Source organism: Protobothrops mucrosquamatus, unplaced genomic scaffold (genome assembly GCF_001527695.2).
Source record: "Protobothrops mucrosquamatus isolate PMUCROS unplaced genomic scaffold, P.Mucros_1.0 scaffold_293, whole genome shotgun sequence".
NCBI lineage: Eukaryota > Metazoa > Chordata > Lepidosauria > Squamata > Viperidae > Protobothrops > Protobothrops mucrosquamatus.
Genome location: NW_015386369.1, coordinates 414,094 through 433,173, shown reverse-complemented (window position 1 = coordinate 433,173; position 19,080 = coordinate 414,094). Strand labels below are relative to the sequence as shown.

General features: G+C 38.8%; 1 protein-coding gene across 1 annotated transcript; it reads right to left on the bottom strand.

The window, feature by feature from the left end:
- Positions 1 to 1,811: 1,811 nt before the first annotated feature.
- On the bottom strand, positions 1,812 to 15,329 carry LOC107302829 (probable E3 ubiquitin-protein ligase makorin-2). Its single transcript, XM_015831981.1, has 8 exons — positions 15,210 to 15,329; positions 11,500 to 11,619; positions 8,860 to 9,182; positions 8,015 to 8,118; positions 6,729 to 6,934; positions 5,805 to 5,915; positions 3,215 to 3,359; positions 1,812 to 2,736 (listed from the first exon to the last, which is right to left on the bottom strand). The coding sequence occupies exons 1-8, from the start codon at positions 15,284 to 15,286 to the stop codon at positions 2,581 to 2,583; spliced, it is 1,242 nt and encodes a 413-aa protein (XP_015687467.1). The 5' UTR covers positions 15,287 to 15,329; the 3' UTR covers positions 1,812 to 2,580.
- Between the last annotated feature and the right edge of the window lie 3,751 nt (positions 15,330 to 19,080).

Here is a 19,080-nt window from a genome sequence, read left to right as displayed (position 1 = left end):
TAATCATTCGTATGTTTTAGGCCTTTAATCATCTTAGTTGCTCTTCTCTGAATTTTTTCCAAACTCTCAACATCTTTTTTGTGATATGGTGACCAAACTTTTTTGAAGTCCACAAGTCATAAAGTGGCCATGGTTCCCCACCTCTGCTTTAGGGGCAAGCGACTTCCAGGTCCCACCGTAGGAATGCACTCTCCTATTCGTTCCTAGAGAGAAAATTATTGGAAATCAGGAGACCAGATTTCTAAAAAGGAATTCTGGACAGGGAATTCTGGGAGCTGAAGTCAAGTTACCAAGGTGAGAAACACTGCTTTGGAGTAAATGGAGAAACACCACCTTTTAACATTGAGAAGAAACCTTTAAAATGGAAATTGAATAATTTGACATAAAATTCTTCGTATTCAAGTGGAAAACCAATCATGGACAAGTATCTGCACATACATACAACAATCCCCCAATTTTTTTCTTATAAAAGCGTTTTTTCAAATGTGGCAACTTTAACATACGTGGATTTGCTAACTAGGGAATTCTGGGAGCACAACAACCTGTATTAAAAAATATATAAGCACATTTGTAATTCTTTAGTATTTTGTATTTGTAATAGCTTTTGGCTAGAAATGAAATTATAATGCAGATTTCATTGTAAAGGATTTCTCAAGTAGATTATTAAAAAATTACACTAGTTCCACTGGAATTATTTTGCACTCCCGTCCCTTGTTTGTACATGCTCACTATTCGTGCCCTTGTTTACAGCAATAAAAGTATTGTTCCATCAACATCCCCTGATGGCAATCTATCAAGCACTATAGGTCAATAGTGATCAAATTTAAACACTACTGGGAACTGTGGATACTGAAAACCTAGACCAGGGGTGTAATCAAGCACTATAGGTCAAAAGTGATCAAATTTAAACACTACTGGGAACTGTGAATACTGAAAATGTAGACCAGGGGTGTCAAACTGCTGGCCTGTCGGCCGGTTGCATCATGCGGAGGCTGCGCCCACCCCAGCTCCAGCAATGCAAAAAAAGTCACAATACATTGCGACATGTCACGTGACACGGCGAGTTTGACACCTGTGATCTAGACTGATTGGTTCAAGGAAAGATAATGAACAGCAGGATCTATGTAATGGAAGAAACAAACTAAACCCAATTTAAGAAATTAAATTACAGAAATTCTTTGAAGCTATCCAAAAATCTAAGGAGAAAGATGAGTTATAACAATTTCATTAGTGAATATTTTTCTATATACCGTAGCTTCTAAGAATGACTCTAAGAATGACTCCTTAATCAGAAGACTTCATACTTAATAATAATGCATCTTTGTATATTCAACTGTTTGTTTTTTGCAGGCATATCCAATTGTGCTAGCTTTCTTTGCTTCAAAATGAATTGGAAGAACTATTTCAGACCTAAAGAAGCACAGGAACCTCTGCTTTTCATTACAAATCTGAAAAAAATGCTGCTGCTTTAAGAGTCATTTTACTTATCTTTAGTAAATCATCTCCCTAAAGCAACTACATTTTTCAGGTTTTTATTTAGGCTACTTTAATGAACAAAGTGGTGTATTTCCTCCAAATAATTTTCAGAGCTTGCCTAAGCTCTACTCTTTAGAACTATGAAATGTTACTTTTTGTCATCTCTTCAACAATGTATTTCAGTATTAAAATAGAAAAAAGACAAAATACAGTAAACACTGGGGGGAGACATTAAAAGACAGAATGTTTTGTTTGTATTTCTTGAAAACAGAAGTTTGATGTGATATCATTTGATGTGATATAAAAAAAACGCTATAACAAATGTTTGCATATTTCTTTTTATTTCATGATACCCAGATATTTCTGGAATTAAAAAATACGTAGGGGCTTACTAATCCCTTATCATAAGGGTTTAAACTACAATTCTAAGCCTCCACTGGTAATTGATCACTGCACCAATACTAAAAATTCAAGATTTATACTTTCTCCCATGCCCACCCACCCCCCACAATTAGGCCTACTATATAGATACCTAGCAGCACTGCTATATAATAGTGAGTTGCAGATACTGCCTATTGTAAATAGCATTGCTCAGCAAACCAGTTTTCCTGAGGAAACAAATAAGCAGCAGCGTGACCACAGGTGATCACTTCTCCAGAATACATGCAAAATCAGAAGATCCAAGCATCCTTCCATAGGACACTTGTAAGGCTGTAATACATGACACATTGGGAAATTCAATACATGATCAGCTATAAGGATGGGAGGGAATGCAGAAAATGCAACAATTAAGGCAAGGAAAGGTTAGGGCCACAGCAGTGCAATTGGTGAAATGTACATCATGTGCTGACAGTGGTGATAACAATTATTTTGCCTGGTGGATTAGAAGGCCTTTCCCAATATAGAATGAATCCTTGCATTGTGTTCTCTCCCAGCTTATGGGTTCCAGTCAAAATACATCCGACAGAAAACTAAAAGCCATTAAGCTTATTACTAATAAAGACATCTTTCATCCCACACCCATCCTCCAAGGCACCACTTTACATTTCATCAACATTGTTCCTGGAGCCTGTTACACATGGCCTCTGAAGAGGACACCATCATCTAATCAGAAGAATCACTTGAATCCCAGAGAAAGTCTGAAAAGTCGAAGTTTGTATCCTTGTGCAACAGCGCAAAGGTAAGAGCCCACTGAATAAGGCACACATCCACATCCTCATCCTCCTCTTCAGAGCTGTCAGATGGAGATGGATTGTAGGCCTGCAATACGACAGAAAAATAAATAAATAACACACTGACATAAAATCTCTCCACCAGTCTGTCAGAAAATGGTTTAGGTTTAGGATTGAAAATACAAATTAAGGCAATGATGTTTTTCAAGTAAGTAGTACGAACTTCATCTGCAACTTTTAGGGAAACAAAACATATGTGGAATAACCAAAGATTGGCCCAAGGCTGATTGCAACATTATGGAACTCAAAACAATGTATTGTCCAATCCTTGTCCAACTTGATGTCTTTGGATTGGACAATGTATTGTCCAATCCTTGTCCAACTTGATGTCTTTGAAATTTCCAGAATTCCCAGCCTGGAATGAGATTGAGAATTACGAAAATACCAAACTGAGCTAGGCTACATAATAGAACTGCCTGGAGTCAGCTCTGAAATTGATGTTATTGCTTAGCAAATAGCTGAAGTGCTTCACCTTATCTCAACGATATGAAAGTAGTTTCACTTACAAAGGGTGACCGATTCCGCCGGTGAGGTCTCTGTCGCAACCTTGCAGCAGGAAGCTGGCCACTAGGAAGTTCATGCAGATAGATGCATTCTGATTTAAAGGGACAGTGACCATTGCTTCGGACAAAGAATTTGCATCGTATTTTGCTAAGAGAAACGAAGTAATTATTAGAACAATAGCAGCAGGTATATATATATTTTAATTTGTAGATAAGATACAAAAATGATATATCACAACTCATTATCAGCTAAATTACCGAGTTAAACTCTTAATTACAAAATAATGCTATCAATTTCTTCCCAATTATTAAAGGTCATAGCCAAAGAGATCATGAATTGATTTAAATTTGTAATTGAACTTCCCTCAAAACCTGTAGCCTACAAACATGTGATAGCTGGGAATACAGGTAGTCCTCAATTTATAACAGTTCATTTAGTGACCATTCAAAGATACGGCATTGAAAAAAGGGAGATGACCATTTTCCAGACTTATCCCCATGGTCACGTGATCAGATTGAATTCAGTTGCTTGCAACTGGTTCGTATTTATGACGGTTGCAGTGTCCCGGTGTCATGTTGCAACCTTCTGACAAGCAAGGTCAATGGAGAAGCCAGATTCACTTAACAAGCATGTTATTAATTTAGCAACTGCAGTGATTCACTTAACAAATGTGGCCCAAAAAAAGTTGTAAAATAGGGCAAAACTCACTTAACAAATGTCTCACTTAGCAACATAAATTCTGGGCTCAATTGTGGTTGTAAGTTGAGGACTACCTGTACTACCTAACTATTCATATCTTGCTTCTCCTTCAGAAACCGAGAATGCTCGACATAGTACTTCCTCCCACAATTTTATACAAATGCCAATCCTATGGGGTGGGGGTGGGGGTTAAATGATAGTGATTGACCCAAAATTATCTAATAAGATTCCAGAGCTGACTATGAATTTGGCCCTGAGTCTTTATAATTCTAGTCCAGCAACTTAACAATTGAATCACAGATTTTTGAAGCTGACGTTTGTCCTAGGGTTTTAAATAAATCAAATAATTTTTGTATAAGAAAAGTTGTTCGTTTTTGCCTTTGAGCCAGACCCAATTCCTGGAAAATACACTGACAAGTCTCTGCAATTTTCTAAGCATTTAGCCATTATTTTCTTCCTAGGTCAGTGATGGCGAACCTTTTAGAGACCGAGTGCCCAAACTGCAACCCAAAACCCACTTATGCATCGTCGAGTGCCGGGTGGGCGTGGCCCATTGGGTGGGCGTGGCCACGGTGGTAACGGCAGACTGGGTGGGACTAAAAGTTCAATCAATCAATTCCAACTTTGCAAGATCTTTTTTTTCCCCAGGAGAAGTTGAAATTGACTAATTGAACCTTCTTTTTTTTTTTTGCACACAGTGGCGGAGGCCTAAAGCGAAAAGGTTTTATAAAACCCAGCTGAAGGCCTAGGACTGGGGCGACGGCGCGCGTGCCCACAGAGAGGGCTCTGAGTGCCGCCTCTGGCACCCGTGCCATAGGTTCGCCACCACTGTCCTAGGTGTTGTGGCTCCGTCTTGTGAGCCCCTCTTATCGGAGGAAGAAGGCTCCGAACATGAAGGAGAGGAGATGGCTAGGCCTCCCTCTCCAGGACCCTCCTCTTTGGCAATGCCTCAGGTGTCTTCCGACGGAGAAGAGATTGGCCAGGAGCCCAGTGTTTCTCAAATTGGCCAGGAGCCAGGTGTGTCGGATAATGAGGAAGAAAAGTTGTGGCTGGATCCACGCCAGCGTAGGAGCGACAAGCGTGCGCAGCAGAAAAAGAGACGTGCCAGAGATTAAGCTGAGTCACTGGACCACACCCCACAGGCTATAAAAGGGTGGTGGTGGCCATTTGGACCTCTGTGACGGACAAAAGCTGAATTTCTGGCACAGTAGTTTGCTGTGGCTTTAAACTGTGTGTATTGTTTTTGTTTCTGTGTGTTTGGAGTAAAAGATCTTGGCAGGCAGCTACGGAGCTGCTGCCAAGTTTCTTATCTGTGAAGTGGTGTCTGGAGAAGTCTTTAAACCCTCGGCTGGCTGTTTGGGTGTGTGGGTCGGAACGGGGACAGAACACTAGGGCTGAGAGGGAGTCATTGGCTCAAGGTTATGCAACTGGCTTTTGTGCCTAGGACAAGAATAAAACTCAGGTTTCCCTGCTTCTAATCCAGCATCTTAATCACTGCAACAGACCAAACTGGTTGTCAGGAAAGAAAACAGGCAGAATTGGGGTCACTGCCATAGGGCATCCTTTTAACAGTGACAGGAACATTACATGCATGCATATACAGTACATAAAACCTCCTCTATAGTAACCATTTTAGGGAAATTCGGGAGGAACTCCATCCCCTTTCACTTATCTAAAGTAAGCCACAATTCCTTGGGCTTTTAAATGAGGTTTGCCATCACTGCTCTAGACAGCTAACAACAAAATTAACATGACTATCAAAACAGCATAAAAGATTGAAAGGAGAGCTGAAATAAAAAGCCCAACAATAATTCAAAATCACAAGTCCTCCAATTAACTAGATGAACCTCAAGCATCAACATTATATAACTCATCAGAGAGGTAGCTACTTACCTAGTCCGAGCCTTGAATTTCTCAATCAGTTTTTCCTTCTCTTCTGCATCAGAAACCCAGTATTTATTGGGAATAAAGTAAGTTGATGTGACTCTGCACTCTGGGCAACCTCTGGAAGTTGAATACAATGATAAAGATGCAGTAGACAATTCATCTATCAATACTATAAGTATTAAAAACCTTGGAGATTTAAACAAGACCAGGTGTCCTCAGCATTTCAATTTGTATTAATATCATTGACAGTGAAGCAAATTTATTTATCATAGGATAGGTATCACCAGTGCACTGATGATACCGAGTTATGCAATATATCCCAATCCCTGGTAAAGTGAGTGATGCAATGGATGTTCTTTCACTGTGCCAGCAGGCTGTGGGAGCCTGGAAGAGGAGCAACAGACTTGGGCTGAACAGATGGAATGGCTGTGGGTGGGCCCTCTCTATCCTGGAGTTTATCATCTTTGATGAGCTTGCCCTACCTGAGACAGATCCAATGCATAACCTGGGGCTCCTCCTGCACTCATGCCTCCTGTTCCTGAAGAGCAGGTGCAGAAGTGGCTAGGAGGGCCTTTGCCCAGCTTCAGGTTGTGCATCAGTTATGCCTTTTCCTGGACAGGGAGTCTCAATCACTCGTATTCTGGTAATCTCAAGTTTAGACTACTGCAAACCTGTCCTTTTCCTTCTAGCACGTTTTATTTTGCCAGTGTACAGGACAAAGGCTTTTCAAAATGCCCGAGTCACTCGAGTGCAATAGGAAAAGGAATGTACAGTATGGTGATTTAAAAGCTTCTCATCCAAGCATGATAGACAATGGAAATGCAAGCTTAAAGGGTACACAGTACTAGCCAGGAACAAGAATAAATATTAACCTCCATAAAGATTCCATTTATATAAGCAGGAGGCCTGCAATTACTAGACAAAACTTACTTTATCACTGTACTGTGAAAGTCTCTGCTTTTCCGCCACTTCCGGATACAGCTCACACAATAAGCATGGGTACAGTTGGGAAGAATGCCAAACAGACGTTCCTCGGGCAAGATTTTCTGAGAGATTTTGTCCATGCAGATACCACATACCACATCCTTGCTCCTTTCCACTGCAGCTTCTATTGCTGCTGCTGAACTACCAGCTGCCTAAAAAAGATCATCAGAATGTTTAAGAGTAAAATAAGACAAAACAGATTGTGGCTGTTCACTCTTATCGATCCTTTTTTTTTTTTTTGGTATTGCTTTTTTTTCACAAGTTTAAATTTAGAACATTTTTTCTATATAATCTATTGGAGCTTTAGATAAAAGGAAAGTTATGAGTGGTAGGAGGATGATTGGGGCAAGACTCATGCTGTCATACCCATCTTTGTCTTAACTGGCAGCTCTTCCTGGCCCACAGAAAGAAAGCCTGCTACTTCAAAAACATTAGGCAGAATTAATTTAAATGCCCAAGAATTTAGTAGCAACAAGAGAACAGTACCCTTCAATAGGATGAATTTATTTCTGCAAACTGTTGCCCCTCATTGTATTCAGTTGCAATTTTCATAAATTTCAACCAAAAGTTATAAAGAAAGGGAAGTTCCACAATAATTAGGCTTTGTTTTGATAAATGTATTTTGACACAAAGAAATGTGGAGTAATTAAAAAAAAAAAACCCAAACCAAGATATTTTGTACTGCATTACCACCATCATTTGCCTCTCGGGAATTTTTCATTCACTTATTTCCTCTGTTTCCTATTTAATCACTCCTTTGTCCTTTTTCTTTCCCTCACTTTGATCTATTCCTTACCCATTCCATTTTTCTCCCTTTCTTAAGATTGCCTAATCCAACTTGTTCATAACCGGTAGAACCTGATTTTAAGGCAAACGCAGAAGGAAGGAGAGAAACAGGATGTGTATAAGGCAAGGCTGGTTCCTGCAAATGTTGTTCTAGTAATTCCAACCATCAGCCACCATGCTGGCAGAGGAGTTCAGTTTAGTGGTTTCTAGAAACATTATTTCCATCAACAGAGTGCACTCTAGAATGAATTTTCGAAGAAGTATGTTTTAAGATCTCAATACATGGGAGCAATAGCTCTTCATTTAGCCCCCCAACATCATAGTCTGTATATCCCATATGCAACTGATATATAATGAAATTGTTGTCCTAAGATACTCAAACAACACAGCATGCTTTTAGATGGCAGTATCTATTGTTCTCTCTGATCTTCAGCTCTCCCACCTACCTTTGATTCTGCTGAGGGGAGAGAAGCAGAAGCAGTCTCCTTGGTGGATTCACTTTCTGACTTCAGGGATGTGGTACCAATTTTCAGTTCCTGGGAGCTAGAAACTAAGCAGAAAGAATACAGAGGGCCCATTAATCCATTCTATGTAATATTATAAATGAGTCTAAATCAAAATAGCATACCCCCGGAAGTCTTAACTTCAAGAAGAAGCATTAGCAGGATGTATCTCTGGAAGGACAAACCAGAAAGAAGAGCAGAACTTTTTGCAATTGCCACAATGATGGTGGTGGAAAGACTAAATGGCCATTCATATGGGTGGTTTAAATAGGATCTTAGCCTCTACCTCTTTTATTTTAATGTAAAATATAGAGCAAGATATGCATATTAAGCAAGATATGCATATTAAATCTTTATTAAAGTTACTCAATTATGTGCTCACTTTTAAATGGACTCTTACAACACAAGAGCCACTCAGAAAAGTAGTTTCAATATAACTTGGTTTTCTTGGAAGATCTTCAAACAAAAGATGGCTATGCAGTACTTTCATGGTTCAAATGGAACATAAACAATGGAATCTTGAGTTAGAGATGATGATGATATTGAGAAGATACTTTGACAGAGAAAAGTGTATATTAGCAGTCAAATAATAAAGATCTGGAAAATGCAGAGAGAATTACAAGAAGACCTGAAATGATGAGCCCAAAATATGCAACATCTCATTGGAGTACTATGCTTCTACACATGCTAAGCTGCAAATGGTATTGGAATTTGATGTGTTCTGTGAATACTCCAATGAAATATATAATACACACAACTTTATTCCATTACTTCTGTTGGAAGCCTACCTGCATTGGTCTCCCTAGGGACAAATTCTTTGCTGAGAGCCCAGTTTGATGGACGCTTAGGGATAAAGGTTTTTTCCTTGTCTTCATCCTCCTCATCAAATGACATGCTCATGCTTTCAAAGTTTCTTTGCAGCTGCCCCGTGCCCAAGACTGCTGGCTCAGACTCACGCCGGGATCTTCCCCGGCTCCTGACTGAAGCCTCTGGCAAGATGGCTGGCTCTGACCCTCGGCGGTTCCCCGACAATCCAGTCCCTTCCAGTCCATGGTAGGCAGACTCTGTACCACACCTGCTGAAGGCTGGGGCTTCTGAGATATGCTGGTAGCTAATGAAATATTGAATAGCAAGTGAGGTGGAGCGATAGTGGTATTTCACTGAGAGCATATGAAACATATCTCTCCTTGCACTTTAGTTTTCAAATTCTCCTTGCTGCAATTATGGTGCTGATACGCAAACTATTAAACACAGTGTGCAAGATTGCCCATGATGTGCATTCTCTGATTCCCTAGAACAGGGATCCCCACCCCCAGTTCGTGAACCAGTACTGGGCCATGGCATGCTAGCAACCAGTTTGCACAAAGAAAGTCCCATCCGTGGGATGCAGGCAGCACACAAAACCACGCACCCTCCAGTCCGCGGAAAAACCCCTCTCCACAGAACCTTTCCCTGGTGCCCAGAAGGTTGTGGACCTCTGCCCTAGAAGATCTGCACAAAGCAATGCCAGAGACAATCACCTGGATAGTTGAATTGAACATCCAGTTATGAGGCTATTGCCATGCCCCCATATAGGTTTTGTATATAATTACGTGAATTGTGTGTATATGTTTACTTCTCCTCTGCCATGGTCTCATCATATGCTAAAGTTTCCAAATTATCATACTCTCAGGGAAATGAGAGTATAACCAACAAGACAGGAATCATTATAACTCTACAAAATGATTGCCAAATGGTACTTCAAATAGTCCTGCTAGAGAAGGGGTCAGAAAACATGCCTTCCTATTGCCCCTTTCCCAAACAACTTCAGTGCTTTCTCAAAGTTGCTCCGAGAACTAGGAGAGCTAAAGCAGCAAGAAAGATGACAGAAGGGGAAGAAACACAAATTTGAAAGGTGTCTTCTTGACTCTTTCTACCCCCATTTGGATCCTAGTGCTTTCTGTGAATTCATGCTGTTTCCATGCATGGATTGGACAATTGGGATCTAACCCGGTGCCTTCTGATAATAAAAATATTCAGCACAAGGGATAAATGGTATGCTAAACCTATGTGTAAGACTACAACTCCCTTTAAAAAGGCTGTTTGTTTGCCTAATTCACAAAGTAAATCAGAACAGGAATTCTGAGTACCACTTCATTTTAATATTTTAGCATATACCTTTAACATGCATTTTGAAAAAGGACTACAAAAGCCACGTTCGTACTTTAAAATAAGCTTGGTATGATTCATGCTTAACAAGATGTGTCACCCAGCCATGGCTTATGGCTTAGTATTATCTGCAAAGTAGGTCATTCTAGCTTGCTCAATAAACTGAGGCTTAGCATATGTGAATCCTTATTTCCTAATACAAGTAGCCAGAAAAAAATCTGATTGCTAACCCATAATATGTTGAAGTTTGAAGTTTTTATTTTGACCTTCAAGCCATTATAATCTTAACTGGCTATCTGCAATATGGAGCAATGTGAAACCTTTCTCTACCCCATCCCCACCCTCAAATTTTCTAAAGTAAAGTATATTAAAATCTTTCTTAAACAGCACTTTCCTGCTGCTATGCAACATGCAAAAATGCTCAATATGTCAAGCATTAACCAACAGAGAAAAATTCAAGCCAGTAACATATTGTAAAATCCTGGAAAGTTAACCTAAATTGAAATCGTTCACTAAAAGCAAAGCCAAAAAAAGGAATGCTACATCAGAACTTGCATCACTGATCTAACAAATAAATATTGGACGTATTTCCAATATTTTCATGGAGACTTACTACTTTCTCTGTCCTTCATATATCAGGTATTAAGCATTTAGCACTAAGGCTTTGCAACTCTTTTATTTCCTATCTAGAATTGACAGGTCTGGAGATTTACTGATGGCTAAATTGGGGAATATTTCTATACTTCATTGTGAGGTGGTAGCAGTAATCCAAGCACCTAGAAGGCACCAGGTGTTAGAAGGCTGTTTCAGAAGTTTGTGGCTGAGGTGGAATATAGCCTAAGCCTTTTTGAGTTTTCTTCTTGCTTAAAAGAAATGGAGAAAGTATTCTGAAACATGTATGAAAGTAAGACGCAGGGAAATACAAGGAGAAAAGGCGAGAGGTAGAAAGATATGGTACCTACAGTTGCTGAGGGGAGGGAAGCTAAGGATATGAATTGCAGAGAGCTACTATGAGGAAAAGAGAAGGCAGTAACATATATCAGCCTTGCTCTACTTGTCTTCCTGTGTTTGTTTTGATCAAAACAAGGAAAACCAAAAGAATCAGATTTCAGTCCTGGTGAACTAGGACTGACCTAAGAGGATTTGGCAGAATTTCCAGAACCTGGTGGTTTGTTCTATATTTAAAGCAAATTTATTTTTCTTTTTTCCATCTTCTGCACCACTAAATACTCCATATCTAATTGATATGAGGCACATTATGTATTTTCAAAAATGTTTACCTGCAACAGTCTCCATAGCCACAGAATCCATTCTGGAAATACCTGCAGATCTGGGTAGATTTCCTATCATGGGAAAATCGACAATTCTGACCCCATCTACATGTTCCACGGGCGAAGTTCCTAGAAGCAGAATAATAAGAAAACGTGTAGAAGGAATCAGAATTCTGTTCTTAAGAGAGCCATCTGGATGCCAGTATCTTAGTAAAAAAATATTACAACCAGTGTTAAATTTACATGCATTTCCATTCTAGTTTAACTTTGAATTTATCAGGTCCCACATGGATATATAACAATAATATCAATATGGAAAATTATGCTTATCCCATTGCTACCCATTTAGATCAGACCTCAGATAGCTATCAACTCTTATCTAAGTCAGGAAGGAATGTGCATCATTAACATATGGCCTATTCAGTAAGAAGTGGAAAAGGCAAAAAGTTTCCAATTTGCTGCAGATCACACACCTTGTTTCCCCTCTACTTTCCATTAATTAGAAGTCTAGGAAGGGCAGAGGAAGGAGAGAAGCTCTTTATTCCATTTTGGGTTATCTGTAATCCTTACCACAAACATCATTTCTCTAATAGTTTATTAAAATGAAAACAGAAAAAAAATGGAGTGATAAACAATAAATGAAGAATATTCACAGATAAATGGAGAATAAATAAAATTCCTGATTAAACCAGATTCCAAAGATAGGCCTATGAAGGATCTTTCAATGTTACACTTGGAATTTTAAAAAGGATATGGGAACATGCCATTTTTAAGCTCAACATGAGCTTAAAAGGGTATATATTGTAATAGGAATAGCCAGCAAGATCAAACTTTTGCAGGAAGATCTGTTCCCATCTTTTGATTGCTAAGAGATGATTTCACAAAAGCATCCATTCAAAGGATATTGCTCTATTTATACTTGATAGATTTGACAAACACAGCAAAGCAGCCCACTCTAATTCTTAAGAGTGTGTTGAAAGAAAATTAGTTATCTGCGATGAAAGAGAGGTAATATTTTAACATATATGGATTTGCTGGTTCAGAATAAAAACTACTGCACCAAAATACATTTTAATACTCAGTTGTTAACTAAGAGCTTATCACAAACAATGAAATGTTCAACAATGTTCCAACAAGTATTTGGCCTTTGTACAACAAAAGTGCCAACTGCATAATCTAAGTTTTTATTGTTAATTTAATTATGTATATATGCTTGAATGCATTTGAGGGTTTTGTGATATCCCATCCAGAAGCTTCATTATAAATAAAGAGTAACACACTTTAAGTAACTAAAGGGTGTCGCACACAAAAAAATCCCTAAGTTATTTTCTGTCATCTGAAAGGTATTACACATTACAGGAAGCTAGATTCTGATTGAACATTTACTACTATGTGGAATGACCTTGAAGGGAAAAGGGAAGATATACTGCTTAGGAAACAATAAAAAGGGGGAGAAATGCCCACCCACAGCTGCTTATCAGTCAGAAAAAGAAGTTAGGAAGTATCTGCCTAAATTAATCAGGCTATTTTAAAAAATGGTGGGAGATTTCTACTTTCAGACTTGCAAGATTCTGTTAATTTAGCTTTACAGTGAAGTAGAATTAGATCATATGATTGTGTTCTGTCTAGTTTATCTGGAGGGGCAGACAGAATGCTTTGAAAAGCTTCCTAATGATAGGAACAGTTCCACAGTAAAGCTGATTACAGTAAGATGTGGCATTCACTCGACTGGCATTTCTTCAAAGTGTGGGTATATATTTGCCATAAATCTTTTTGTTTCCTGCACTGAAAAAGGCTGGATTACATAAACCAAATGACAGAATTCAGGTTTCTTCCATTCCTATGATTCCAAGTAATGACATTCTGGTAGAGGATCAAAGAAAGGAAGAAAATTCTTGTCATTGTTTGAATGAGCAAAAGGCTTGGAAAAATGGGTGCCTAAAGGAGAGGCCTAGGAAGCAGAAACCTCCATTTGCAGAGTTTTGGGCTCTAATTAATTGTCAATATTTTAATCTAGAGGTGGTGGCCATGCAGTTAAGCAAATACAAACTTAATTTCAAATTCTCATTACACCGGTCATTTGGTCACATCTGAAATGTGTTTATCCTTGCTAGACAAAAATCTTCCTAATTGCTTTAGCTGAACACTAGTTATTAAATTTATATTCCACGTTTGTTCATATGGGACTTAAAATTCTTTTTCCATGGCTTTTTATTGGCTGAATAATGACAGCCAAGTTTTTTTGGGTTCAGGGTACAGATTTGGCTCCAAGAATGGCTTGCAGTATGTGGACCAAACTATTCCTGCTCTTTAATATATTACACGGCCATCATCTTAATTACTCCCATCTCTTCTCTATTTCTAAGGAAATTAGCAAAAGCAAAAGGGAAACTGTTCCCACTTGATCTGTGAAGCTGAAAAGGCTCTCCCAAACTTGGCTACTATATTTTCATAGGACAAAAAAGAGCAGAGGCGAGCAATGAAAGACAGTGAATTAGCAAGAAATTAAAAAAAAACACCAGTTGGAAGACAAAATCTTATCACTTACACAAAAATACCAAAAGCACCATGACGCAAGCACAATGGACATGATGAACTTTACACAAAGATACCAACACATAATTGCAGGCATTACATGTGTAAATTAATCAATTGTGTTATTAACTATGCCTGATATGAATAACAATAGTGGTTCCCCCCTCCTTCCTCTAGGCTAGGAATTACTTTTTTGTTTGTAGTTAATGTTGATATGTATTGAAGATAGGTGGTTGTAACTGAAATCAGCACTTAAGGATAATGGTGGTTTTGTAAGAACTTTCATAATCTAGCAAAGTTTCCCCTTTTAAGAACCTGCTTAACCCTAGAAACTAAATTTACCAATCGGTAGGAATGTTGATCCGAGGTAAAGTAAGGAGGAGCAGTGGACGTTGCTTGGCAATTGAGTGAAATTCCAACTCTTTGTTTCTGCTGTTCCGTGGGGGCAGGGTGAGTAAATACTGGCAAGCCTAGTTGCTATTTCCCAAACTCTCAAGGTTAAGAGGCCACTATCACTACTAACAAGTTACTAACACAGCAGCCACCAACATACGCATCCATAAAAATGGACGATTCCCACCTAACTTTAGTTAAACTCAAGTGTGGCTTTAGCTAATACGCTTTCCATTTCAAGTACAAGAAATACAGGAAGAGGCCCTCCATTTTTGTGTGGGCGCTTCCTAGAATCAAACGCGTGTCCTTCCTGCTCGGGACCTTGTTTTTAAAAACAAGGCCGCGCCCTGAAATTGACTTCAAGTCAGAGATCCTAAGAAAGTAGCAAGAATTTCCCTTTCTCATCCCGTCTATGCAAGCAGAATCGGGAGGCCGTGGAAGCACCCCGTTCCAACCGCGGACTGCGCGCGCATACCCCAAGAGCGATGCTCGGCGGGAAATGATGCAAGCAGAAACAAAAGCCAGAAAGTTTGCTTTCAGCTGCGGGGCCCGATACAATACAGGAATACTGTTGCGGAGTCATTTTCAATACAGCCACTTACTCAGTAGCGCCTACGCCTCAATCTCTCTGGCGTCTGCAAGGTTGCCCACCAAGACAGACTACGGCAACTAGAAAACTGCAAAGCAATACTCTCAGAAAGCGCATTGCACGAGACACTCCCCGCTTTCCAGGCGATCTAGCCGAGAGGAAACACGACTGCGCTCAAGATCTCTCTCCAAAAGCGCCCTACCTGCACGGGATCCTACTGGATCCAGGCCTCTTGCTGGCCTGGCGAGCGCCTCCACCTACAGCCCGCCAAGACTCCATCGCGTTTCCAGCCGCACGCAGAAACTCCCAAATCTACTTGGCCTTTCCCTCTTCCCAGAGGCACTTTATGACAGAGGAGGGGTTTAGCAAGAAGAGCCCATTGGAGAAGGGAGGGTGGACACACCCCGCTTATTTTAAACGGCCGAATGGTGGCTCGTCTCTTTTTTGAAAAGGTTATTTTCGCGGCATCTCAGTGAGCAAGAGATACTCGAACAGGGGAGATAAATCCTTCAGTAGGTACTCCAGACGTGTTTTTGCATAGGAGGCATAGGGGGGTGCATTATATTTACGGGTGGGGCTCATCCATCCTGAACTTCCGTTGTTCTTAAGTCCTACTTACTTAAATAAAGTTTAGTAGAGTAGTTGCTTTACCAAGCAAAATCCAAATTACAATAAAACAGGTCGCAAACAGGTTTGTTTTCTAACAAAAATATTGTGTCACTATTTTATGTAGGATTAGGTAAAACAAAATACAGTAGTAATGGATTTCTTTCAAAAATAGTTACTTTAAAGGCAATACTAGTATAGTATAACCAGGATTCTAAAAGGGATCAGTGAGAGGAAATAGAAGATCATATAGTCCCTAGCCAAGCAAGAAAATCAAGGCATAGTTGTTTATCCGTGAAATATAACTGTGAAATCCCCCAGTACATTTAGGATTTCATAATAGTTAATCGAGCTGCTTGATCAATCTCATCAGTGAGATGGCAGAGAATGGAAGAAAAATACAAATGTGAACCTCTAAAAGTTGAATCTGCCAAATATTTTTCAGTTAACCACCACTTCAAAAACTTTAGAGCATCTTCCTAATCCCAGTACATTTGGTGAACTGCATTGATCACCAGCATACTTCCAAATTCAATCAAGGTACTAGTTGTTGCCTTTAAAGCCCTACATAATCAAGTTATTTGTGGAACTATCTGCCTATGATTGTACAGTATCTACCTGTTATGTTAGATCCAACAGGCCCAGTTTGCTCGAAATCCTGTCCATCAGGGAGCGTCATGTGGCAGAATCCTAGAAAGAGAGACTTTTTGGTTGTGTCATCTGCCCAGACTTATCACAACACTCTTGGCTTTTTTGAAGGCCTTGAAAATCTGGTATTTGTCATCAATCCCCAGATGTGTGACTAAGCCCATATTGTGGTTGTGTTTGGTTTTTCTGAAGTGCTATATATGCTATAGTTTGTGGCTGGTTTGTTCTCCAAGCTTGTTTCAATGTAATTTCTGAACACTTTGTTACCAAACTAGGTAACACCATCAGCAGGATTTTCTTGTTATTCTCCTTAGTTTATAAATAAATATCTTGCGTGCCAGTGTGGACAGTTGATTGAGTAATTGGTTGTTTGTTTGGAGCTATATTTGAATTTTGAGCAGCTGATTGGTTCTCTTGTTGGTTGGCATTTTGAATGGTCTGGTTTCTTACATATTCATATGTTGGATCTAGATCAATATTCTTGTTAATTGCTCCTTTGGTGGAATACCAGGCCTCAATAAAATTGTGTGTGGTAGGTGTTGGCATGTCCAATAATTTTTGTTCCCAATCGAATTGATGTTGTTTATCATCAATGTGGTTTGAGATCAGGGATTTTTGGACATGCCGTTTAACTGCTAGTTGATGTTCATGAACCCTTGTTTTCAATTGCCTTCCTGTTTGTCCCACATAGAACTGGTTACAATTGATTTTGTATACAATGTTGCTGTTGTCTTCTTTCTGTATTTTGTCTTTGACTTTAGATAGCTCTTTTATGTGTGTAAATGTGGGTTTGTGAGCTATCATTATTCCTAGGGGTTGCAGTATTCTGGCTGCCATTTCGGTTGTTCCTTTAATGTATGGCAGGACTTGTTTTTGTGTTGTGGTTGGCTGTGTATTTTGTCAGGGTTTGGATGATAAGCATCATATTATGAATTTTTTGGGATAGCCATAGCAGAGGAAAACATCAAAAAGGTGTTTTTCTTCTGCTTTTCTTAATAATTTGGTCCTGCAGTGTGTTTTGGCTCTTTTGAAAGGGCTCTGGATGCATTTATAAGCTAAGGAGAATAGGACAAGAAAATCCTGCTAATTATGTTACCTAGTAATGAAACATTCAGAAATTATATTGAAACAAACTTGGAGAACAAACTACAGCCAAAATCTAAAACCTGAGCTACAAGTATTTTCTATTATTTCAGTGTTATAGTTTAGTTTTTTTAGGTATTTTTGTTTTTTTAAATATTTTAAATGTTAGTTGCCCAGAATCATGAATTTGAGATGGGCAGCCATTCAAAATGAATGAATGAGGTATGGTGATAATAATACACACTGTAGTTTGTGGTGGCAAAAACCCATTAAGGTTTTGGTAGCATCTTTCCTAATTTTATTAGAAGTCATAAGCTTTTGTGAACTGCAATTCATTGGTTTCATGGAATGGCTAGACTGATGGAGGATTTAAACTGGAGTGAAGTGCAAAGGGAGGGAGGAGAAGACAAGTTGGTTAGTAGGTAGGGGTTACAAGTGAGATGGATTACAAGTACCTTCTCAATAAAAAAAATGTAAAAAGCATCATTGTGCTTGTTGAGACCTTTGAGATTGAATGAAACATTTTGAAGTATTTAAATTCTGCAACCTCCCAATCAGTGATGGTATTAAAGTCTCATTTTTTCCAAAATGATTACTTTAAGGTCTGAAACAGTGTCCTGGGAGAAATACTATATTACTCTGTCTTTGTTCTGAGACCTTTTGGCAAATTTGTATTAATCTTTTGTACAAAGTTTGCACCATTTGTTTTACATAAAACATAGAGGCGCATTGTTGGCATGTATTAATTATAGGGAGACAATGAAAAAGCCCCTTTAATCTTGTGCAAACTAGATGGAAACAGCATGTAAGGTGAATGGAGCAATTTGTCTATGTAATCACTAGGAGTCAACCCAGTTTGAAGGACTCTTAAGTAAGTACAAGTTTTAAGTATTAGGTTAAATCTATCACAAAGAAAATATAGCTAATCTTCAATTTTGAAAATATGAGGTTGGTGGAAAGAAAAACAGGGCTGAGCAAGTCTATGAAGGTTGGCAAAGCAGGAAGGTTGGCAAAGGAAGATAAATGAAGAACCAAGAAAACCCAGTAGACTGTTTTACGTATGTAAAAATAAGACAGAATGTAAGTATTCAGTATCTGAAATGTTTCCTTTGATACTCAAAAAGAATTATGGCAGGGGTATCAAACTGCCGGCCCACAATCCAGTTACGTCATTGCCAAAACCACACCCACCCCATGCCAGCAATGGAAAAAAAGTCGCAATACGTTGTGACAGGTCACGTGACATTGAGAGTTTGACACCCCTGAATTATGGCATAAACTTTAATATACGTAGTTTAATCAACCATGAAACTTGTATTTTTATAACTGAAATGTATCTTGGAAAAAAGTACAAATTATGATTTTTAATGTTGATTCACAATGGTTGCAGTGGATAATAAAACTGAATAGGAATGAACATAAGTATAAGGCTAGAATAAATGAGTCTTTAAAATGTTCCAAAATATCTCTTTTGTTTTATTAAAATATACAAGAGCTTTTAGGTAATGACTCTTAGCCCCATAAGTCAAGAGATATGCTACACTGCCACCTTTTCCTCCACAATTCTGGGGCGGGGATGAGAAAGAGGAAAATGAAGAACAAAATGTGGAAACACAAGAAGATTCTAAGTTAAAATAATCCAATTTGTACTTCCAGTAGATTTCTATAGGGTGGATGCAACATAAATACCATATCTGTTTAAAGATCTTAAAAACTTTATTCCTCCCCATCTCTCT